Consider the following 25,668-nt stretch of genomic DNA (forward strand, 5'->3'; position numbering starts at 1 on the left):
TTAGGCTAAAAATTCTTGAATAAAACTCAGGAGGAAAAAAAAAAAAGATAAAGTTCACTGTAAAATAGCAAGAAGATACTTCAATGTTTTACTATCCTCTTCAATTGAACAGAGGGTGAAAGTTTGGTTTTCTTGACCTAAGCTTGCTGTCACCTTAAGATAAGTGCGATTCCTTCTTAATTTTTCCCGACAATAAAGAGCAGAGGCAACTTCATGCAATGTTTATAGAGAATCTGCTAAATGCCTGATGCCAGGCTTGGTGCTGGGGATACAGAGATGAGAGAGGCCTGGTTGGTGAGCTGAGATCTTACAGCCCAGAAAGTATTTCTATCGAGCTTTAAAATATGTACTTGCCCTTATTTGTGACTATGGCATCCGATGGTCCCAGCTCACTCCTTCCTCTTGGCTGCAGGATTTCAAGATTCAGCTTCTGAGACTCCCTTCCTCATCTACGAAGGACTGTTCTTCCCTATGGTGGCTGTAAGGTTTGAGCAGCAGAGCGTCTCAAACTTCTTGTGGTCACAGATCCACGTGTTAGTTTTACTTTCTAATCCTTCGCAAGGCATTGGTTTTATAAACTATAACAAAAATGAATTATCAGAAAGATTTTTAAAAGGCTCGCTGATCATGCTCTTGGAGACCGTAGCCATTTAAAATTGACATAAAAGTTTCCAAACACTTATTCTCCATTTTTGTACTTCCATTGTCACAGACCAGTAACAAGGAGCCCGCCGTGGACCACACTTGGTGTGGCCCTGCCGTAGGGCACAGCACAGTGCACGGCATGTGCTAGTCATCTGAGCATCCTCTACATCTCTCTTTTCCATATTCGAAGAGTTTTCCAAACAAAACAACAAAGAGACCCTGTGAAGAACTGATGATGCCTCCTTGAACTTGAAGATGTTGGCAATGGAGAGTATCACGCTCAAACCACCATGAACTCTCATAAACTCTTCTTTCCCCTCTTTCCACTGCACACTATTTCTTAAAGGAAAAATTAGAGGTTGTATTTTTAAAAAGGCAATAGGGGCATCGGAGCAGACACCTGGTGTTTTACTTGCCCAGTATCCCTGACATCCTCCCCTAGCAAGAGCACCTTCCCTTGCTCGGTGCCTCTCTCTTCCCGTACTGCATGTGGTTCTGCTGCGGCTGCAGCCACAGCATCCGCAAAGACACGTGTGTACGTGATTCACTCTGTCTCCAAAGGGTGATCCTAAAGTGAAGGTTTTGAAATTGGAAGTGGAGGAGCTAGGAAGTCACATTCTTACAGTTTGAGATCAGGAGCCTCTCCTTTACCTTCAGTTTCACACTGAAGGACGTGACTCCATGGCGTGGAAGAATTGGAAAGAATGAGCCAAAATTCAGACAGAAGTTGAGCCCTGCCATGGAAAGCTAGAATGTGATAGCATACTGCTGCCGCCTTGAGTTCTTGCTGCAAGAAACCCTGAGGCCATTTGCACCTGGTCTGTACAGGGTCTAGTTATAGAAAACGAATCGATTCCCTCTTTCTGGGTTTCTGTCAACTCAACCAGAAAGCCCTGACTCACATTGGTAGTCTGAGAGGTCAAGCAATTAAATTCAAGAAAATCGTTGCGCTGGTGACTATGTGGAAATGGAATGGCATGGAAAGGAAGCCTCAATCACCTCCCCCCAAGTGATCTGTCCATCATCACAGAATAACCTGGTGATGGTTCTGTTGTACCCTTTCTCACCTTCAGAAAGATACAAATTCTATAGTTCAAGTTGCTATCTTTCTAGGTCACAGGTCAGATCTTCCCATTTGGAACAAAAAAAGTAGGTCACAGCATAATACCTATTTTATGGACTCTCACTTAGATTCCTGCTCTGAGAAATTCTTTGCAGTACATACATATCATTGAAAACAACATTTATGTGATAACAGAAATAAGAATTTTAAAGCCAATGCCACGCTGCCATAAGCTGGAGTCTGCAAGTTTAATGGCAAGTGGGTCTCCCTTTTGTATTTAGGGCAGTTCAAGTTCTCAATTCTGTGGAAAACAAACAAAAGAAGGCTTCCTGCGGCAGTTCCCCTCCAGATCAGATACAAGAAAAAGATGCAGGATTTGAAAGAATGTGTTTCAATACGTGGACAAAAGGTATGGGGAAGACTGCCCCAGGAAGTAGTTAATAACAGCCATGTAAACATTCAGAAGTGGTTGCTTTAATAAGCCCTATCATAAATGAACCTTCCCACCTGTATGCAAATGGTAGTCTTATGAGAGGGATTTAAATCCTATTGCTCTTTAAAGATGTTTGGATATGTCAAAAACAAATATGCGAAGGAATTTCTACATTTTTTTAAATAAAAGCCTCTCTTTCCTCTTGGGTAAACATGAAGTGAAGAAATAAAGGAGAATGACACTTCTATTATAAAATGTTTAAATCAGTAAGGCAAATAGTAGGCCAGAGAAACAATGTTTCTTAGGAAAAGACCAAACCAAAACTAAAATCCACTGACGTGTGCTGACATCAGTGTACAAGGAAGCAGATAACAGTTATTTCTATTATAAATTCATGTTACTGAGTTTCTAAGTTGTCTTTTGGGGAACAATTGCATTAGTCCATTTCCCTAGTAATTTACATAGCTTTACAGCCTAATGGATCAGGGCATAAGCTTTGCAGGCAAATTATTGAGGTTCAAAACCTGCTTCTATAACATGTCAGCTGTGTGACCTTAGAGGACTCGTTTTACTTCTCTGTGCCTTAGTTTTCTCAGCTGTAAAACAGAGAAAATAGAGTCTGTAGAGCTATTGGGAGGACGAAATGAAAACACCCAGCTCAATTCCTGGATCACAGTAAGGGCTCAGTAAATGTTAGTCACTGCTGTTAGCTACTGTCTTTATTATTTTTTAAAGAGCTATGTCATGCATCACTGTAGCAGGCAGATACTACGATGAATATATTCTTAACCTCCATGCTGATTGCTAAGCATTGGTTTCAAACAATGCCATATATATATATATATATATATATATATATATTTTAGAGATAGGATCTTGCTGTGTTGTCTAGGCTGGCCTTGAACTGCTGGACTCAAGTGATCCTCCTGCCTCAGCCTCCTGAGTAGCTGGGACTACAGGCATGTACCACTTGTACCTGGCTTTCACTGTCATCGTTTAATTATGGAGAACTCTAATTTAAAACTGTGTGTGTGTATGTGTGCGTAGTTTTAAATGAATCTATTTAAGTGAGAGGCATGTTGCACTTTACCAAACCTATCTGCATTGTTAGATTATCATTTGATTCTGCTATACTTAAACATATATGTGTATACAAAGTTAAAAATGAAAAAAAAAACTATTACAAGATGATAATATATAGTATCACATGGACATGTAAAATTCTTAATAAAAAAATTCAGCCTTATGTCCCTCTGATACTTTTTACCCCGATATGTGTGAGTATATATATGTATTTTTTTTTCTTCTTTTTAATTTTTATAGAGACAGGGTCTCACTCTGTTGCCCAGGCTGGAGTGCAGTGGTGTGATCATAGCTCACAATAACCTTGAACTCCTGGGCTCAAGCAATCCTCCTACCTCAACCTCCCAAGAACCTAGGACTAGAGGTATGTGCCACCACACCCTACTATTTTTTTTATTTTATAGAGATGGGGTCTTGCTATGTTGCCCAGGCTAGTCTAAAACTGGGCTCAAGCAATCCAACCACCTCTTCCTCTCAAGGCAATGGGATTACAGACATGAGCCACCATGCCCGGACCATATATTTATTTATATAGCAGTACTGGGTTTGAAACAACCATCATAAATTTGCAATATATTGACCATTTCCATAATAATGACTTATTGAGCTCCAACTCTTTGCAAAATGCACAGCTAGGTGCTCTGAGAAATATAATATTAATCATACCTCCCCTTCCACTTGAAGAATAATACCTTCCAGAAGGGAAATATTAGTAAATATACAAAAAACTTCATGTATTAATTCATTTGTTTTCAGATTTGCTTTTTTCTCCTTTGCATTACTGATTTAGTATGTAGCAAATGCCATCAGCTCAAAGTGGGAAGGATTCAGAAGGAGAAGTGCTCCCTTCTGACAGACGTCATCAAGGAGGGCTACAGCAGGAAAATCAGGATTTCAAGGAGACCTTGAAAAGAAGGTAAGATTATAATAGGGCCAGAGAAGGTCAAGGCGGGTATTCTAAAGTGTAGAGAACTGCAAAAGGAGAGAAAATCCCCCCAAAAGTGCAAGAGGAGCTGCGTGCACTTACATTTGGCTGGAAGTCAGCATGTGACAAGATTGGTAGGGATGAAATAAGACTGGAAGATTGGCAGCCTTTGGGGACGATCTAAAATGCCATGCTGAGTGGTCTGGACCTTTTCTAATAGTCAGTGTGGCACCATGGAAGGTTCTGAGAGCAGGGCGGCAGAGTCAAGGCAGCGGCTGATAAATGTTCACTGGGCAATGGTTAGAGTTAAGGCAGTAGCTTATGAATATTCACTGGGCAATAGTTAGCAAAAGGGATGGGAAGGGTGTTAGGAGACAGTTTTCATAACCTTGTGAGAAATCAACAGAACCTAAGTGACAATGAATTGAAGTGGTGGGTCTGAAGGACATTTCAATGAACTCTCTGAAGTTCAGACTAAGGAAACCTTGCAAGCAAAGGATCATCCAAGCAATTTAAATGCCCATTGTCCGGAAATAGGAACTCAATGGGTTGTCTTAAATCGTTGTTAGAATTATTGACTATCAGAGTTGGAAGGAAACTTACAAATCATCTACTCTCACCTCATTTTACAGGTAGGTAAGCAGGCCCAAAGAGTTACATAATTTGTGAAAAGTTGCAAAGACAGCGAATGCCTGGGGGAGATACTATAACTCAGGTTTCCTCAATCCCAGGCTGCCAGGGGAGCTCCTCTAAGAAAAGCATATGGTTTTCATGGTTACTTCACCAAAGCACTCTTTAAATCATTCTTCTTTATTCTTTCCTTATCTATCTGAAGGCCCCATTTCAGTCTCCTTGGTTGGCAGCTCTTTCATTGTTCTTTAAAAACACTGTCTTCTCCACATGTTTTCACTCACTCCCTTGGCTATAGCTAATATGTTTATATAAAAGCATCCGGATCTAAGCCTCTAGTCATGACCTTTCTCCTGACACCAAACCCACATTGGACATCTCTGCTTGAGTTCCAACATAAAATGTATTATTTTCCTCTGCTACCTATTTTAAGTTTCCTAGTTGTCATCATGGATCCTCTAGTCAACTTAGGCTAGAAACCTCAGAGTCACCTTTAATTCTGTCCTCTTATTTACTACTCTAAATGCCTCTTGAAGATCTACATCCTTTCCATTTTCCTGGGACAGCCATAGCCCAGGACTTTGTTACTGTCCCCCTGGACTACCGTGCTTATATTCTAATTGGGGTCCCTGTCAGTCATCTCTTCCTCAGCCCATCCATTTTCACGATGCCTTTCAATTACTTTCTTTAAATACATGCTTGCATCTGTCATAGTTCAAGCTCTCTTGACTTCTAACTTGAACAGCCTCCTAGCTGAGGGTTGGTAAACTTTTTCTGTAAAGGGCCAGAGAGTAGATATTTTAGGTTTTGAGGATCATATTCAGCTCAGGTGTGGTAGTACCATACATAATACATAAAGGATAACTGCGGCTATGTCTATAAAACTTTATTTATGATATATAATATTTATGTGTCACAAAATATTATTTTTCCCTTTTTTAATCATAAAAAATATAAACAACCTTTCTTAGCTCATGGGTCTTACAAAAACAGATGATGGGCCAGCTTAGACCCAGGGGCTGTAACTGCGGGCCCCGCCCTAACTGGTGTTCTTGTGTCCTACACCAACTCTCAAAGTTCACTCTCCACACTGCTGTCTGAGTCAGGGTCCCAACCCGGAAAGTTGACCATGTTGACAGCTCTGCTTAAAATGCATCCAGAGTGACCCATTACTCTCAGAATGACCCAGGCTCCAGAGTATGGCCCACGAGGCTCTTCCTCTGGTCCCCGCTGCCCTTTCCAGTGTTCTCGCCTATCAAACACCTAACTTATCTGTAGAGTTTATGTTTTCTCCCATCTTTATGTCTTTGCATATATTGGTCCCTCTACCTGGGTACCCCCACCCTACCATCTTCCACTTTGAGAACTCCTATTCATGAACTCATTAATCAAGATTGCTGCCAAACGTCTCCTCCTCCTTGACTATCACCTCCCACTATCCCCTTTCACGACCGGCTTTCCCTGACTACCACCCTCACCTCCAGTGCAGAGTGAGCCGGTTCTCCTTTCTCTGTGCTCCTGTGGTGATCTGTACTTCTATCATTGCACTATTGTCATTCTCTATTATAATTGCAGTGCCAGCAACCTAAGGGTAGAAACTGAGTCTTAATTTTCTCTCTATGCCTAGGGCCAAGCAAAGTACTTAAAAGATAGTAGGAGTTTAATAAATATTTGTTGACTAAGTGAATGTTACACTCACCAGTTGGGTCCTTCAACAAATGCTGAATTTCTGTTTTCCATTTTTAAATCCAATTTAAATTCAATAAGGAGAAACACCAAAAAAAAGTGGTAGACTATTTTTCTTTCAAATTGATCTACTGATTTCCACTCCAGTTTTTAAATTTTCTTTGCCCCTGAAGGTTTGGATCCTTATTTCATCGTTACTTTATAACACAGTTTGCACATTCAATTTTAAACTGTGTTTAGAATATGCCATTTGAAATTTTTAAGTTGGGGCTGAATGGTAAGGTGCTATCATGTGGGAGTTATGTATTTCAGCTGATCTACACTGAAAAAGAAAGACACGATGTTTTTTAGTGACACACCTGAGTATACTGAATCAACAAAGAATGGTGAGGGGTGGCAAACTCAAAAAAAAAAAAAAAAGTAATGTATATCAGAAATAGTAAGCTCAATGACCAAGTCACATTTTCAGTACAAAAGAGAGGTATGCACAGTTTCTTGCATTTCTAATTGTCATCTTTAAATTTATGGATGTAGATTTTATAAAATACGAACATAGACTAAGCATAAACTGCTTACAAAAGAGTACTGCACTTAGCAAATAGATAATTAAGTTTTATTTCCTATAAAACTCGGTTTAAATTTTCATAGAATTGGTGTAAATAAAGCTTAACACAAAAAAAAGCTTTCTACAGAACCAAGCAAAACCCTTTTTCTTAAGAACAAAGGAATTAGTTACCACTCGTCCATTTTCAGCAGTTACTGCATCTTAATATGCTCTGCTTGCAAGAAATTGATCTTGTCAAACACTACAAATTGATGCTGCACAGGAAAACTCTCTACAGACTTTGACTTCAGAAATTAACTCTCTGAATAAGACAGAATGGCAAAAGGGGCAACACCAGCGTTAATATTTATTTACTGAAGCTCAGCCACACTGAGACATTCAAAGCTGTCCTATTTCTATGGTGTAGTGGTGCTTAGCACACAAACGGTTAGTTCTGAATAGAAGTGTGACCGAAAAGAAAGACTATTAACATTACCATGATGAAGCTAAATTGTGAAACTTCTGAGATTAAATAACCACAGGAACTATGTTAACATTGTTCTCAGTTCTACAATTACGATAATTGGGCATTAAAAGAACAGCTATTATTCTGCAGTATTAAGCATTTTTTTCTCCTAAAAGTGTTTCATCTATTGGGATTTTTCCCCAGATATCATACATGTATAAATGATTTATTTTCTTCCTTTCCTTTCTCTCTCTTTCTTTCCTCTGTTTTTCTTTCATTGTTTAAAAGGGATGGTGTCAAATCGTTTGGAATATCATCATAACAAAATGTTTTTTAACAAAGTTTGATTTTAACAGAACCAGAGGCATCTTAACACTAACCCAAAACTTTGGGAGGTTCACCAACCTCCAGAATATTTTTTTCCCAAATGCAGGCTGTTCAAGTGGTGCTTTTCTCCATCTGTTATCATACCGTGCTCAGAATTACATTGTCATATTTAATGTAAAAGGGATCAGTCCCCTTTTGTAGTTTAAACTCAACATATTACTCTGATTGGGAGCCCAGTGTTTTTCTAATTTCTAAACCAAACCAAATATCATACACTTACGTGTTTATTTAGACAAAGTTCTCTCTAAAAAACTCTAAGTACTGGAAAAACTCAAAGACTTGGTCTGAAATTGAAAAATCGTACTAAAATTCAAAATGAGAAGAAATCGCTTATAAATGACTATAAGTGGTAAAGTGAAATATCTACTATCTCTATTTGAATTTTTCTCTGTATGTATTTGTGTGTGTGTGTGTGTGTGTGTGTGTGTATGTGTGTGTTTCCAATACAGCAAATTCACAATACTGGTAACCTAAAAAGTCTTACTGCAATTTAGGGCTTAGCTATATGTTTACTAAAGTTTATGACATTGATGATCACATCACAAGATCTCATTATGGAAACAAACTAATTTGAACTTTAATGGTGTAAACCTGGTTCTAATAATGATTTGAACATGAACAATGCCAATCAATTTCATCTCTAAATTTTACACCTCCTTAGGATGCAGATTCTTTATTTTGTATCAGTTCCACTTCAATTTGCATCTTAGGTGTTTTTTTTTTTTTTTTTTTTTTTTTGTCTCTTTAACCACTGAACAGTTTTTTTATTATTTTCCTAAATAAATTCCTCAGATCCGTCAGTTCAACATTTTCATTAGACATAGAATTAACAGGAGAGGTAGGGGTGGTGGTAGGAGAAATATGTCATTTTGCTTACAGTGATAGAGAATCACCTAAATATTTGAGCATTGTAGATGAAAGGTTCTGTAATATATCAGTAATTCCCTGCCACACTTATCATTCACATGTCTGGGTGTTTTGCTTACCACATCTCCACTTTTCTTAATATGCCTGAAAGCTGTGTGTGAATTGAATGACTAAGACTAACTCTAACAACTGTTTGGAAGCCTGTGGCAAAAATCAGTGGAATGAAATCGTTGCTCCGGTGCATAATGGGATTAGGGAGTACCTGGTGAGGTGCAGTTGGTGCTCAGATTCGCCCAGCAGTTCTGTTAGTTTCAGGCACTCCTCTCTGGCCCGGGCTGCCTTCTGCTGCTCCTGTTCCAAGTGCTGCTTGCTTGCACTCAGTTCCATCCTCAATTTCTCCATTTCCTTAGGTAGCAAGAAGGGAGGAAAGCATCCATATAAAATATGTGCACTTGAATTCAAAATCAGCTCGTTTTTATTTCTGCCATGAATTTTAATGTGATGAAAAATTATTAGAAAATTTAGGCTAGCTTCCATTTCATGACAAAGGGAATTAGCACATCCAAAAAATGCACGAGTGAGGTTTTTTTGGATTGTAAAATTAAGGCTAATTTTAAAAATAAAATGATTACATGAGAGTAGTCAAAATGGATAATTGCACTTTCGATCCCAGACTCATTCCCTTTAAAATGCCACTACCTTAAACATGTAACGTTTTTGTTTGAGATTCAATCAGACAGACACACGCAGTGATTTACATCAAGTATGTGACTTCTTATTCTGAAAGATGGATTATGGTTCCATTTAGATGTTTTGAAAACCAAATTAAAGGTTAAAATAATTTGAGATATCTTTTAGAAAAATATAAGGTATAAAATATGGCACCATTATAATGTTCAATATTATTTGGAAAGAATAATATGGGAAAAAATACAGCATAGAATCTTTCTTTAAGCATTAAGAGTATATGAGATTTCTGAGCTAAAATAATATTACATTAAAATTTGCGTTTTAAAAAAACAACAAAAGCCCTCTAAGACTAATAAATATGAACATCTCAAATATACGAAATCTATGATAGCTGATTCTTTGGTTTCAGGATGAAATTATCCTTATCTTACTGAAACTCAAATATTTCAAAGCAAAAATGCCTTATATAGAACATAGTTTTAAATAATTTATATATTAAAGTAGAAATAGTTATTTATCATAGAAAATCTATAAAATTAAGCAATGAAAATAAAAAGATAAACATTTAAAAAATATTTAGGCTATTAAAATAAGAAAAACAAAAAGAAGAAATGGCAGAAACATTTCAAATTCAGCAGAAAGCAAGAAGCAATTTTGATACACAAAAATGCAATCTCTGTTTGAAAAACAAAATCATACCTAAGTAGAGTGCTTTAAACACATTTCAAATTTCTTCATGTCATTACTTGATATTCTGAACAATCTCCAGTTATATTTACATCATGCAAGATAAATAATTCATTTATATTTTTCTTATATTCATAACACTATAAATATTCAATTTATCAAAACTGTACATTATCAGCAGCATAACTTATGAGTTCTCAAATATTGTTTTTTTAAACCTATATGATAATAAGTATATCACTTTCATTTACAGTAAATTTTCTATATCTTTCAGATTGGAATACTAAGTGAAACTGACTTATTTCTTTAAAATATTTTAAGTTATTAAGTTATACCAATATATTTCCAATATATAATTAAATATGACTAAGAGATAAAAAACATGATAGAAAAGTCTATGAAATTTTTCTTATCTAACATTTATAAAATTAACAAAAACAAAGAAGTATAGAATTAGAATTACATGTTGACTTTAAAACTTCAAAAATTCATTCATTATTTTCTTTTTTACCAAGTGCTATATGCAGGAAACTATGCTAAATATTATAAACTCAGAGAGTTTCCATCTCTACACTCAGGAGTTAACAATTCATCTTGGTAAATGAGATATATACATACAAAAAGACTAACAAAATACAAAGCATATAAAAATACCAAATGAGTTGTAGAGAAAATTCATGCCTCAGTAGCCAGATGAGAGATATATTATTATGGGCAAGAAAAGTAAGAAAGAAGGTAAGGACACAGAAACTCATGGAATGATAGATTAGATCACATTATGAAAGGTCTTGAATTGTAGATTAATAAAGCTGCACTTTTCTTATAGATAATGGGGAGACATTAACACTTTAAACAGGTATGTAATAGAAGAGAAGTTGAGGTTACAAAAACTGGGTCAATGTGCACAATCAATTTAAGGTGGCAAAGAATGGCAGAAGGCAGACTGTGAAAAGATAGTTGCAGTATTCTAGACATGAGGGGTGGAGGGACTTAAAACAGAAATATAAAGAGAACACGATGGTTTTATGGAAATAAAAGGAGAAGAATCAGAAGACCAAAGATGACTCCAGAATTTTGAATTGAGAGAATACAAAAGAATGATAGAAATAGAAAGTAAATTCCAAACTTTTTTTAAAAGATAAAATTTTTTATAAGCACTATGCAACAATAACATATGTACTTTACCCTGTTAATTCAGTTTTAAGTATAAATCAGCTACCTTTTTATTTTCACATAATAAAAAGTCAGAGCTTGCATTGAAAGACAAACACAGAGGTAAAGAAGAACATGGGTCTAAGATCAGGACTTCAGACACAGCTCTGACATTTTTCTGTGGCCTTGGACAGGTCACTGAACTATTATACAGTTTCTTTAGTCTAAAATGGGAGTGATAACTGTAGCAAGCTGCTAAGACTATTGTGAAGATTACATTAGATGATGAGTACTTAACAGAGTGCCTAGCACATCGTAAGAGCTGAATAAAAGATAGCTAGTATCATCATTATCACTGATTTTTTCCCCTCTATCTTTTAAGAACAGCAAAGTGATAAGAAAAAATGACCCAAGAATATATGACTATCCTTAAAGAGTTCTCGATTTAATTCAGTAAAATTTCCCCCTTCCTCAATAAAGCAGCATCTTGGTGAAAACCGACTCAAACTTTATCAATTGTAATATAAAAATGTGCAAAGCGTTTTTGTTAGGGAGATGGAAAATTACTGCCTGCTTCTGATTATCCGTGCCAGCAAAAGAGCTTATTGGTGCAGATAATCAAAATCAACAAATAATCTAACCAGCTGGCCCAGGGTGCCACACTCACTCCCTGAGTCAGGAAAATCTGCCATGGCACCAAGTCCAACAGTTAGAAGAGAAATCTCTTGCCAGAAATGTCATGCTCCCACTGGCAGGATAACCCTTTGCCTCACCCAAGTAGGTCAGGGCTGCTTCCTTGGCTGTACAAGTGGCTCAGGGATGAAAGACCAACAACAGTCCTAGGCCAATGGTACATTATTCTCAAAGTACACTATTAACCTGCATGCCCACAGTGCGGTTTGATGCGGCCATCTTTTGGCTAACGAGGCAAAGGCAGGTCCAGATAGCTTTACACCTTACCAAAAGATATGCTTCAAGTCATGAATACAACGACCAGAACAACCAAAGGTCGAAACTGTTAAAAGTGGTTACCTCCAGGGAATAGTGCTAGGGCTGGAATATCGGGAAAGGCAGACTTGTTACTGTTCATTTATATCCTTCTACACTGTAGGAAGTACTTTTCTTTACCATGGACATATGCAACTTTATTTTTATTACTGATTAAGTTTTTTTTTTTTTTTTGTCAAAGTAACGCACCTAATTTAAGCCAAACAGTACTAAATGGCTCATGACAAGGAAGACCAGTGCCCTGCTCTACCATTCATTCATCTCCAAACTTAACCCCCCTAATGGCACACACTATCAACTCTTCTGATCTTTATCTTCATATTTTTAAATGACAAACTTATATTGCTATTTCCTGATTTTGCAATGTTAAACTTTATACATGGACTTCCTACATTAAGACAGGTAACGACTTAGGTCTCTTACACCACTCACCCTACACACCCACCTCATGCTCCCATATAATAGTTTTGGTTAAATCACTAGTCAGTAATCCATTTACATTATAATGAGTATGGAAAATTTGTTCACGACTGAGACAAGCAATACCTTCTTCAAATTAATTTTCTTATACACTATTTTATACTAGAATTGCCTGATTTTTAATGGTTTGTTTTTCTAGGTAACTGACATTGTATACCAGGTATTCAAACAGATCTGTCAAACACCCATCGATAATATTGTTTCAAATAACCAAACACGTCAGACAAATTATAAGTTTCTTAAAAATGCTTCTTGGTGCCTCACATCTGGCCTGGTTGATCTCTGTCTTGGGGTAAGCCTTTCTCGTGTTCCTTTATAGTTCCCTGTTTTCTGGGTCATAAGTCGTCCTGTTTCTCAATTTATTCCTATTTTTGGTTCAAGTATAATCTCCAGGTAGCTTTCATAAGAAAAGGCACATGGAAAACATATTGTTTTAGTATTGGCATGTCTGAAAATGCTGTTATTCTATGCATATGCTCAATAATTTGGCTGGGTATAAAATTCTATTTTGAAATTCATTTTCACTCAGGATTTTTAAGGGACTACTCCACTGACTTCAAGGTTCTAATATTACATGAAAAGCCCTATGCCATTCTGATTCCTAATACTTGGTTTGTGATTTGCTTCTTTCTTTCTGGAAATTTTTATAATCATGCCTTTTTCTCTGTCATTTAAAAATTTTGTAATGTTGGACCTTAGAATGGGGCCTTTTAAAATTCTTTATGCTGAGTTTTCAGTGAGCCCTTTTCAATCTGGAGGCTTGTTTTCTTTAGTTTGAGGATACTTTCTTATATTACTATTTTAAAATATTTTGATGCCACACATTTTAGTACTTCCTCTTCCTGGAACGCCTGGACCTCGGTTGTTGGCTCTGTTGGATTGATTACCTAATTTTCTTATATTTTCCATCTCTTTATCTTCTGATTCTAACTTCTGGTAGATTTCCTTTACTTCATCTTTTAAGCCTGTTGAATTTAAGAAAAAAATATCTACCATATTTTTCATTTCTATGAACTATTTCTTATTTCCATTGACCCTTTTAAACAGCATGCTAATTTTATTTTACGGGTACAATTTCTCATCTATTAATATTAGAATACATAGTATTTTAAATGTTCTCTACTTGTAATATGTTGCCTCAGTTTCTTTTTTTTTTTTTTTTTGTCTGTTTGTCTGTTTTAGACGCTTCATTATGTTTTAGGCGTTCCTCAAACACATGCTAATACTTGGCTGTCTTTTTATATTTGAGAATGAGGCTGTTAACAAAAGTGTGGATTTAATAGTTTGGGGGTAATATGATAGCTTAGATTATTGTTCAGCAACTATTCACTCCTATCCACCTTCCACTGGAGAGTGGAATACACTGCCTCTCCCCATTGACTGTGGGTTTAGGCAAATGATTTCATTTGGCCAATGGAATTTGCAGGGCTATAATATAAGCAGCAATCATAAATATGTTTATGTAGTATGGCTTTGCTTTGATGTTCTATTGATTCTCCATGAGAATAGAACGCCTTAGGTAGCTGCTGCCCTTTCAGCCTAGATGACAGAAAGAATACATGTGAAACAAAACCATGCCCACACCACAGCCCAAACAACCTAAAACCTGAGGCAGAAATACCCAGTCAAATACAGCATAAATCAGCCAAATCTCATTTGACCTGCAGAATCATAAACATGAACATAAATGATTGCCGGTGTAAGCCACTGCGTTTTGTCAATATAAAATTATTGACTTTAAAGGAATAAGGAGGGCCGGGCGCGGTGGCTCACGCCTGTAATCCTAGCACTCTGGGAGGCCGAGGCGGGTGGATTGCTCAAGGTCAGGAGTTCGAGACCAGCCTGAGCGAGACCCCGTCTCTACTAAAAATAGAAAGACATTATATGGACAACTAAAAATCTATATAGAAAAAAAAAAAAAAAAAAAAAATTAGCCGGGCATAGTGGCGCATGCCTGTAGTCCCAGCTACTCGGGAGGCTGAGGCAGTAGGATCGCTTAAGCAGAGGAGTCTGAGGTTGCTGTGAGCTAAGCTGACGCCACGGCACTCACTCTAGCCTGGGCAACAAAGTGAGACTCTGTCTCAACAAAAAAAAAAAAAAAAAAAAAAAAGGAATAAGGAGTATTACAACTATATATTACGTTAGAATTTAATTGATCTTTGAAACAACTGCATGAAACATACAGGGCAGGTATCCCTTATATACATATAAGAAATTGAGGGTCAAAGACATTAAAATAATTCTCCAGAGAAGACTATCCAAGCCTTGAACCAGATCTTCTGACTTTACTGCCTCCTCCACACCATACCTTGAATTATGCAATGACTTTCAAACTTTTTTTGTTTTTAGCAAAATCCATAGTAAGAAATCCATTTTACATCCCAATTCAGAGACACACACACACTCTTACATATACATGTACAGATGTAACGAGGACTTCATGAAACAATATTAATCCTTACTATGTGTGATGCACTATAGTATTTACTATTTCTTTTCATTCTAGTCTACTTCTTTAAAAAAATTTCTGGCTTGAATCTAGAAAATTGATTTCACAATCCTACAATTAGAAAAGCATTCTCTACTTCAGATAATTAAAAAATATATATTTTTATAAAAATTAAGTAGAACCAAATAAAGAGTTTCTTTAAGAGAAATTCTATTACACATTTCTTTTGACTCCCTAAAAAAAATATCCAAACAAATGAATGCAAAACCCATTTGAAAAATTATGTATCATCTTAATTCAAAAGGATAACTGTGCCTGGAAAGGAAAAGAAGCATACAGAAACTATTAATATAATAATTCAATGGTAGTCTTTGCAAATTAGGAGGAAGAACTTGTAGCTTTGAAGCTGGCAGATTTTGACAATGTGGATTTATCATTCAGAAACCAATGAACAAATTTGTAGAATATATTACAAAAAGTAAGGTAATACATAATACTGAAAATTGAAGCAAAACAACAATCTATCACGTAAGAGGGAAATAATAGTTTCTATCAAGTTCTGTGTGTATAAAAAAGTGTACTCATTGGACATGTAGTATTCACCAGTAGATACTTTTATTAACTTGTAGATATTAAGATTGATTTTATCAAATCATTGATAAATTTTTTCCTAGATCTACACTAGCTACCTTTGGGTACTTAAATTTAAGCTAAGTAAAATGGAAAATTTCATTCTTCGACTGTATTAATCATAGTATAAATGCTCAATAGCCACGGTGATCATGGCTACCATATTGGACACTGCAGATATAAAATATTTTTATTGTCACAGAAAATTCTATTGGATGGCACTGTTATAGAATATAGCAAAATTATTTCTAAGTCTCACTCTCCAAACTAGACTCTTGGGGAATCTGCCTATGTGAATAAAAGGCTATCATAAGTAGTAAGTAATTTTAGAAACAGCCAAAAATGATTGTCCTCTTTACTGTGGCAGATGTAGAAAACTGCTGATACCATTCTAGAAATCCTTTTCCTGGTTATTATTGTTGATGGCACATAACATTGATTTAATATGTTTTTATTGTGGGCCTAAGAGTAACACTGACACCAGCTATCATTTTTGAGTGCTTTACCATGTGCCAGGCACTGTCTTAGCATTTTGTATTTTAAAATTTCATTCTGTGTTCATGACAACATTGTAAAAATAAGTATCTTATTCCTGCTTTACAGATGAGAAAACTGAAGCTCACAGATGTTAAGCAACTTATATAAGATTATACAGTGGCAGAGCTGGGATTCAAAATGAAGTCAGTCTGATTTCGAGTCCCATAATCTTTCCACTATACCATATTGTCTCCCTAAACAAACCTAGATGTAACAGGTAACAAAGAAATGACACAATCTGTTTTCTATAACCTCCCTACAATTTGATGTAAATAGAAGACATAAATAAGACAGAGACAGGAGAAGATATAACTCAGATGATATGGATCATGTATCATACTGCCGAACACAAGGATCTAAATTTGCAAAACCCTGGTCATCATTCAGTCTGAAGAAGCATTTTTCCATGAGACTTTAGGATTAGGGACTTGAAGAAGTTCTTATGCTTGGATTTGCTTAGCCTCAAGTCCCACAGTCGGTAACTTTTACAATAGGATCAACTCCAGCATAAGAATCAATGTGGGACTGGACCTTTCAACCTTCCCAATAAAATACAGAACATTTTTGTGAAAGTTTTCAGTTTTCCAATTGCTTCTAATGTGGCTATTGAATCAATCCTTACTTTAAGCAAATACTCTTTAAAGAATTTTCAGAAACTTTTTTTCCTTTACACAATGCTAAGAGAAGTGGCATCAACTGATCACTTAAATTCAGAAGCACTTTCTCAGAGCTAAAGTAGCTCTCAGCCAAAACAAGTGTTCAAAACAGATGAGATGGGACTATGATAGAGAAGAAGTGCTTTTCTAAAAGTATGTGTCTAAAGAAGAGAAGAATTTAAGACGTTTGATCTCAAGCTGATTCCATTACATTGTGAAAATACAGCAGACTTTTTGGTTAAGCCAAACTTACGTCACTGTTCTGTCATGCCAGGAGATTCAGGGACAAAAATAAGAATCATTATAGCTCTGTGGTCAGTTTACAAAAAGTAATTCAGGTGATATCACTGCTTTTTTAGATTGGTTTAGTAAACACTTTATGTTTGCTAAACATGGAAAAAGGGCTTGGTTTCAGGCCAGTCATATAGGAAGCAATTTTTTTTCTTTAAAATATTGAGGTAACATTTTTGCCCCTAAATCTATCATACTCTTTCAGTGTTCTAAAAGGGTAAAATATTAACCATGTTCAAGGCATTGTATGCTTACACATTCACACTGTAAACAACATGGATAGAAGATCTTGACCTTTTATGTCTGCTGGTGTTAGGATTTTAGTATTGTTGGCAATATAAACGAACATTAAGATAATCCTGGATGAGGGAAAATCTGAAATAAGATGTGATTGTTAGAGAGTCATAAAAAAAGAAGTGATACATTTTTCAAACAATGCATTGCGAAAGAGTTGTTAAGGTATTGTGAACATGACTAAGAGTGATCGGGAAAGGCAAGTTCAGATCATAGACTGAAATGGATAAAGACAACCCAAAATTGTGGGTAAAAAGAGGAAGAGTTAAAGAAGACAATGCTGAAATAAATAGAAAATTCTTAAAATAATGGAGTGAAATATATAAATCTCCTAGTTGTTGACCACACCAGTTATCATCTGTCAATGGGGTGGAGTTTGAACATTGAGAACAAATCTTGCATTGGTTCAGTATCAGAAAATGTATCAATAGCTGAACTATCAATGACAGCCATGAATCACAAGGTTAAGAAAGGATCTACCACTTCAGAAGCACGCCTGCCTCCTGCCCAGGTTGTATCCTTCGTTTTCTACCTTGAAGGTCCTCTGTTTCTGCTCTAGAGTTAGATGTCAGTGGCCCTCAGGAGATGCAATATATCACCCTGCTATGTGGTACATTTCATTCCTGTCTTCAAGTCATTATGATCACAGAATCAGATGGTTCACAGTTACTATTACTGCAACAGGACTATATAATCGAGTTGCAATGTGTAACAGCAAGAGAAAAATGGAAAAAGTGTGGGTGACTCCACCCACCATTCAACTCAATGAGTGAACACCATGGAGAATACGAAGAGTGAGACGTGAATCTACTGAGCTCTTGGTCAGTCACAATACGTGTGTACCTCTCAAGGTATGAACATTCGACCACATTATGTGTAATTTCATCTAAGAAACAGGTGTATGTTTCAAACGAAAGCACTCCCAGACACAAGCCAATTTATTTATTTAGTTCCTGTCTGAATAAGCAGCAATCTATCCCAATAATGGAAGGAAAATCTGATATAAGTTAAAATTTTTGAGAAAGTATATGAATATCTCCAATGTGGTAGAGTATATGGGTCTAAATGAATATAAAATCAATATATATATCAGCCAGGCGTGCTGGCTCATGCCTATAATCCTAGCATTCTGGGAGGCTAAGGCAGGAGGATAGCTTGAGGTCAGGACTTCAAGACCAGTCTGAGCAAGAGTGAGACCCTGTCTCTACAAAAAAACAGAAAAATTAGCCAGGTGTGATGGCACGTGCCTGTAGTCCCAGCTACTTGGGAAGAGGAGAAGCAGGAGGATTGCTTGAGCCCAGGAGTTTGAGGTTGCAGTGAGCCATGATGCACTCTAGCCTGGGAAACAGAGCAAGAGCCTGACTCAGAAAGAAAAAAATCAATACATGTAAATCCATGTAGACTCTTAAATTATGAACAATTTATGAAATTCTCAAGAGTAATTTTGATAATTATAATCATATGGAATATTTGCCTTTCGAGCTGAATTAGAACATAACCCCCTCCTGAAATGTCACCCTATTGGAATGAAATATATTGAGTTTATATTAGCAGTAGGATTTATTTCAATAGCTTCACAAATATCACAAATAATTTTTGTTCTATGTTTATAAACATTGTAGAGGTTGAAGGGGTCAGTTATACTTTATTATATTTAGTGTGAGGAATTAATTGCTTTTGCTATCATTTGTGAAGATCCTAGGTTTGTCCCCACAAATGCCAAAGGTCCGATGCAACTGCAAAGATGTGAAAAGAGCTTCTTAACACCACCTCTTCCTCTCACCCAACTGAGGGTTGACTGTATCCGTAATAACTGACTGCTGGAAGACTACTGAAATCTACAAGTAAAAACGTCCCAGCAATGGTGCTCAATCGTGTACAAATCCACCTAAATGAATTATCATCCAAGAGAATATTTCTATATTTTGTTTATCGCTATATCACAAAAGCTACGTTAATGGAGTTAATAAACTCAAAACACTTTGGATCTTTGGCAGTTCCTCGTTTTACAAAACTGGTAGTCCTATAGCATTCACTCTGCACATATTATAAAATGCTATATTGGGACATTTAAATATGATGGTCTAATAACACTGTTTATGGAGAGAATGTAACTAAAAAGACTAACGTAGACCTATATTCCCTTGCTCAGTGTTCATATAAAGGGAATCCTTTCATGTGCTATAACCACCTTACGTTATAACTTTTAAAACAAAGAAAGGTTCAAAAAAGTTAACATCTGGCTACTTATTTTCTAGAAGGAAATTTATGTCAGCAATATACTTGACATTCCAATTTAATAAAAAAGAAATCATTTTCCACTTAAAATGTTAATATATAAGATTAACTTTATATACATGTATATTTATATATAATTAAATATATACATAGATTTTATAATATATTAATATGATAATACATTTTATATCTATGCATACATATATTAAATCTATATGTAATATATTAGAATTAACTTCTAATGCTATATAATGAAATAACCCTTGGGATAGTAGTTAAAAAAGGAGCTGAGAAGAAACTGACTCCTTCCATTCTTCGCTGAGAATGAGCCACGATGCTCTGGCAGACAGGCAGCCGAGGGTGGCTGGTGAAGATGACCCCACTGGTTCTGGGGAAAGAGTCACCAATGCACAGGAGTCTTTGACCTGTGTTTGTCAACAAATTAGCATAATTCTTTTTAAAATTTTTATAGCAACTCTAAATTTACTTCACGTCAAAAAAAAAAAAAAAAAAAGTTACACCTAACCCTGACCTAATCTTTTTGAAGGCACTTCAAAAGTATTTTGCTTGCTACCATAACCACATGCAAAAGAAAAATAAACCTGGAGTTGTTTCTCTCAAAATGAACTGCAATAAAAACAGAAAGACCTCTTTTCTGATGGGACATCCACATATAAAAAGAGTGGTCTTTTCAAAGGCTAAGAAATTGTTTAACACACTTTTCTCTCTTATTAAAGAAGAGCAATCTAATAACTACAAGAGCTGGTAGATAGAAGAATTATCAAAGAAAAATAATCTATAAATAGTTATCCCAAACACAGGAAAACATAGCACAGCATAATAAACGGAATGCTTATTACAGTTGTTGAATTTTATCATCATTTGCAAACAGTTTTATTATCAGCTAAGAAAAATCATCCGAAGCAAAAATAAAATATAATAAAGTTATTCCAATTTAGGGAAGAAAACTTAATTTATTCCCTTAAACAATTCCTTTCTAAGCCCTCAATTCAACAAAATAAATATTTTTGAGTACATGCTATGTGCCTGCTATATGCCAGACATTACATACACACACACACATATATAATCCAGATGGCCAGATAATTTTATATTTATATACACATATACACACATAAACTATATATGTGTAATATCCAATCTATCTCATTCTTCTCCTCACTGGCTTTCTTGTCCTTCACAACTATTAAAGTATAAACTAATTCCCTATCATTTTGATAAAAGAGCAAGTCCAATGATTCATCTAATTTCTTTTATAGTTATTTATTTATTTATTTTTGAGGAAGGAGAGGGGGAGGGAACGAGGGAGCAATTCATCTAATTTATCACATTATTTCCCCCTCAAATTTATAATCATCTGGGCTACAGTAAATAATAGAAATTATTATGATACTCTTATTTAGTTCTTATAAAAATTTATAGCAGGGAATGTCTTATAACCATTAATATTAAGGCTCCAGGATTCGTGTTAAATGAAGTCTAACCACCTTGTTCACATTACATTACTCTATTTTGGAATAATTTTGTTCATTTTATCTCTGTACATTAAAGCTATTGACATTTGCCAACAGAACAATTCAATTGAAAATATATCAAAATATAAAATAACTTTGGCCACATTGCCTACTACTAATTACAGCATTGGTTTTACTGCAGCATTTCCTATTTGTAGAAATATGACTAAACACCAATAAAAAACAAGACTAAATATAAAAACCATACTAAAACAATCCTAATAAACGAGAGACTAAAAAGCATTTTCATGTAAGATAAAGATGTTTTCACTATATATAAAAACAAAATCAATTTAAATTAACTGCAAATGTTGTTCTTCCTAAAGTTATAACTAATTTTGCCTTGGAAAAACTTTATAAGTAAATTTAAACATATGAAGTTTATTATTTATTTTCAGTTTAGAAAATACATTTTTTATTGTTAAATGTATTTACAATGCTTTCAAGTTCTCACTATGAGATTGAAAATATTTAAAATATAACAAGGATACTATTCATAACCTAAATTAAATAAATAGTTTTCGAGAAAGTTCGCTCAAAATTGACAATATTTCCTTAAATGAAAAGCAGCCTAAAGGGCATTGCAATATGGAATTTTTAAAAATCTCCTGTACTTTCCACTTATGCTTCAAATGTAAAATTCTCACAGATATTATATATATGTATTTAGGTATACTCTTCAAAGCCAAAAAAAATTGTTAGTGTAGATATAAAAGCACTGATAACTATGAAATCACAATTTCCAAAGTTTTAGATAGTCTGCTACTACTCCAATAGGAAGCATAATTTTACAGTAATAGCTATTAAAAGTTATTGTGTGAACCCATTTATTCTCAGCTAGAACAACAGGCAATTCTGGCAAAATTATTCTGTCTCTTACATAGTGCACAAATTTTTATTCCTTTTCTACTACCACAAATTAAAACTCTTATACTCAATATTACTTTTATAGAAGTTGTCTGGAAAATAATCAGTGAAATCTTCTGGTTCCTGAAGGAATATATGAGGAAACTTATGCCTTATTTTGTACCTAACTTTCAAGACTTCAATGTACATTTTTTTAATTTAGCAAATACAATTCCTCTTCCATAAATATTGTGCTGGTTCTATTTTTTTTCTGAGGTGTGCGGCCATCTAAAAGGTCCAAAAACGTTTGGGAGTAAACTCCCCTGTGTATTTTGAGATTTTCTTTGTTTAAAAAAAAAAAAAAAAACACAGGCCACACAGTTAGAGATAGATGACACCTTAGTTGTCATCTTAATCTATCCCCCCACTTTGCAGATGAGAACACTGGAACTGGTGACATTAAACTGCTCACCGAAGCCCACCCAACTGTGTCCTAGAACCCAGGCTCCAGACTCTTTGCCGATACTCATTTCCCTTCAAATGTGGAATAATGCCAAAACACAACGCTAACTCGGTTACAAGCAAAAAACGAGCTTCTATTGGCAATAATTAATTTTTAAATGCAGTAAAGAAAACACATCATCTGTTTCTCCTCTGACAACTGTTATTCAACAAGAAGTTTTTCTTTATACTCTGTATATTCTCTGGTTAGTTACACTCTGTCAATCTTTGACAATTAGAACAAATTTAAGACTCAGACTCCTTTTTTTATAACTAGCATCCTAAGATCACATGTATTATCTCTTAATTTAGAGGAAAAAAATACATCTTCTTAGGTTTGATATTTATAAATATCACTGTTTGGTACAGGTGCTGGGGCAAAATAAAATATTTTTCTTCTCTCAAACCAAGAAAACTCAAATGTTTGTATCCATTCAAGATCTCCCAGCCTTTCACTTCAAACTGAATGATTGTATTTTATAGGAAATCATATTTCAATTTTTCATTCAATCAACTTCAAACAACTGAGAAAAGTAAACCTCATCTATGCAGTCTGGATCACTCAACAGTGCAGACGATGGAATACACCTCCTCTTCTTCCCTGTACAAATATACTGGACCTCTCTGAGGACACCTCTGTTTCTACCTTCCTACCTGCCCAGTTTCTGTTACTCCTTGGTGTACCTGACTACAAAGAACATCAATATCAACGCTCTGGCTCTAAAGTCCTAAAGAAAGTAGGAGAGGTAGAGAATTACTAAAAGTATACCTAAAGCATTCACATCTACAGGCTGTTACCTAACGTAACAAGCCTTATGCTTGGATTCAAAATATTCCGACCATCTAAACAGCATGTCTATGTTCAACTTACCTCTTAGCTGTTACTCTGCTCGTTGGTAACACAAAATGGTTCCTCTTCCACTGGCAAACTGGACAATTTAACCTTATTTTGTTAGAAGGTTTTCACCGAAATTAATGAGATGTTCTTATGTGAAGAGGAAACAGCAAATTTTAACAACAAAACTAGGTTTATTTATAGAGACATAACTGATTGAAAAAAAAAATCCTTCTGTACTGAGACATGATGTACGTGATCTCACCTTATGGGGAGTTTTTAGAAAATTCACTTTAGCTGTGGGTTATATAAATATTTCTGTAAAATTCTATTTGAGGAACTTAAGAATTTATTGTACTTCATTTTAACTCAAAAAACAACCTATATTTTCTAACTAATTTTAGCAAGCAGTTCCCAAATGTGAAATAGATGCTTTAGTTAATAAATATTTGAGTGTAGTTCTTTTAAATTAACAGCCTCCACATACAAATGAGTAAATTCATCTCTTCAATTTATTGACCATCTATTCAATCCTAACAGTCCTATGTATGTACGCAGTTTTTCATAGTTTAGAAAACACTTCCATATATATTACTGAATTTATATGCTGTGACAACTAGAAAACTAACATAATTCTTGCTTTCACCCATTTTCGTAAAAAAAAAAAAAAAAGGCATAGAACAGATAGATATAAGGTAATGATTAGGAGAAAACACTTTTAAATGGGAAGTAGGTCAGTAGAATGAATAGGAGAAATCTGCAAAAATGTTTTTTATAGACTCTGATTACTCAAATTTCCAATTTAGCCCATTTATCCAGATTATTTAGATGAACAAATTGGAATTTCAGGCAGGCCCATTTCAATTTTCCCTGTCCACTGGGAGTTTCCCAACATAGGTTTGAATCCTGCCAACTACAAATCCGCTCCGTATTTACAGAGGCACGTTGATTTCTTAGTCGTCCATGCCTAATTTCTTCATTATCTGCCATCAATGTAAGCTTCTCTCACTCGGCTCAAATGGTACCTAAGCACACTACTTACACATAGTAGGTACAAAAATAAATGTTTTTTGATTTGACTATTAATAGAATTATTTTGTAGAAGAAAAATGGTCTGGTTCTTAAACAGGAAAACAAACATGTCTGGTTCTTAAACATCAGTTAAAACAAATTATATGAAATGACAGTCCCCAACTTTTTTGGCACCAGGGACTGGTTTCAAGGAAGACAACTTTTCCAAGGACAGGGGTTGGGGGAGAGGGGTGGGGGTTCGGGGAGGCAGCGGAGCTCTGTGGCCCGATCAGCATGGATCCGCGGCCTCAGGGCTGGGACCTCAGATATGGGAGACAGAATAGAGAGTATCAAGCTATAAGGAGGTCTTCAGCAGCAGATCACAGGACTCTGGGATGCTCTTTGTGCCACACTGTTGAAATCACTGACTTTGACGAGGACACCACTGCTGTGCTGATCAAATTTGCTTATGACATAAACCTGAGACGAATAATTTTTTAGGAGGGTATGTCATAAACAGAATCCAAAAGGTTCGGACAAGCTGACACAAAATAGGCCCAAACCAAAATGAGCAAGTTTCAGAGAGGTGAATGCAAATATCTATATTTACTGTCCAATTGGAGGTCAGCAGATATGTGCCGTTAGGGATTTTAATTGAATTTAAGGTCAATAAGAATTCACAATGACTCATGTTTGATAAATAACAACCCAAACAATAACTGGCTCTGAAGGTAGATTGATATAATCTTAGCTGATGGCCCCACTTCTATGCACTGGTCAGAAGTCTCATATTCAGTTAGCATCATGACTCTGGAAAGGGACTAGATAAAATGAAACACAGTCAGGAGAGAGAGGAATGAGGATGGAGAACTTGAATAGGAATCATAACATTAGTGAAAGAATAGTTATTAACATTTATTGAACAATTATTATATGTCATGCATTATGCTAGGGGGTTAACATAGATGACCTCAAATTTTACAAAACTCTAGAGAGCAGGAATTGGTATCTATCCTCATTTTACAGAAGAGAACACTGAGGCTTGAATATATTAAATAACTTGTTCAAGTTCACCAGGTAGTAGGTGGTAAAATGAGAA

At 35.5% G+C, this 25,668-nt stretch overlaps 1 protein-coding gene across 3 annotated transcripts in view; it reads right to left on the bottom strand.

Annotated features, from left to right (window-relative positions):
• SDCCAG8 (SHH signaling and ciliogenesis regulator SDCCAG8) overlaps positions 1 to 25,668 on the bottom strand; it is a 202,155-nt gene that overhangs the window by 104,070 nt on the left and 72,417 nt on the right. For all 3 annotated transcript variants that reach the window (XM_069484544.1, XM_069484546.1, XM_069484545.1), the window contains one exon: positions 8,992 to 9,134. In XM_069484544.1, the coding sequence (XP_069340645.1) occupies positions 8,992 to 9,134 (143 nt within the window). The remainder of the gene's footprint in view (positions 1 to 8,991; positions 9,135 to 25,668) is intronic.

Source organism: Eulemur rufifrons, chromosome 11 (genome assembly GCF_041146395.1).
Source record: "Eulemur rufifrons isolate Redbay chromosome 11, OSU_ERuf_1, whole genome shotgun sequence".
In the NCBI taxonomy this organism is placed as follows: Eukaryota; Metazoa; Chordata; class Mammalia; order Primates; family Lemuridae; genus Eulemur; species Eulemur rufifrons.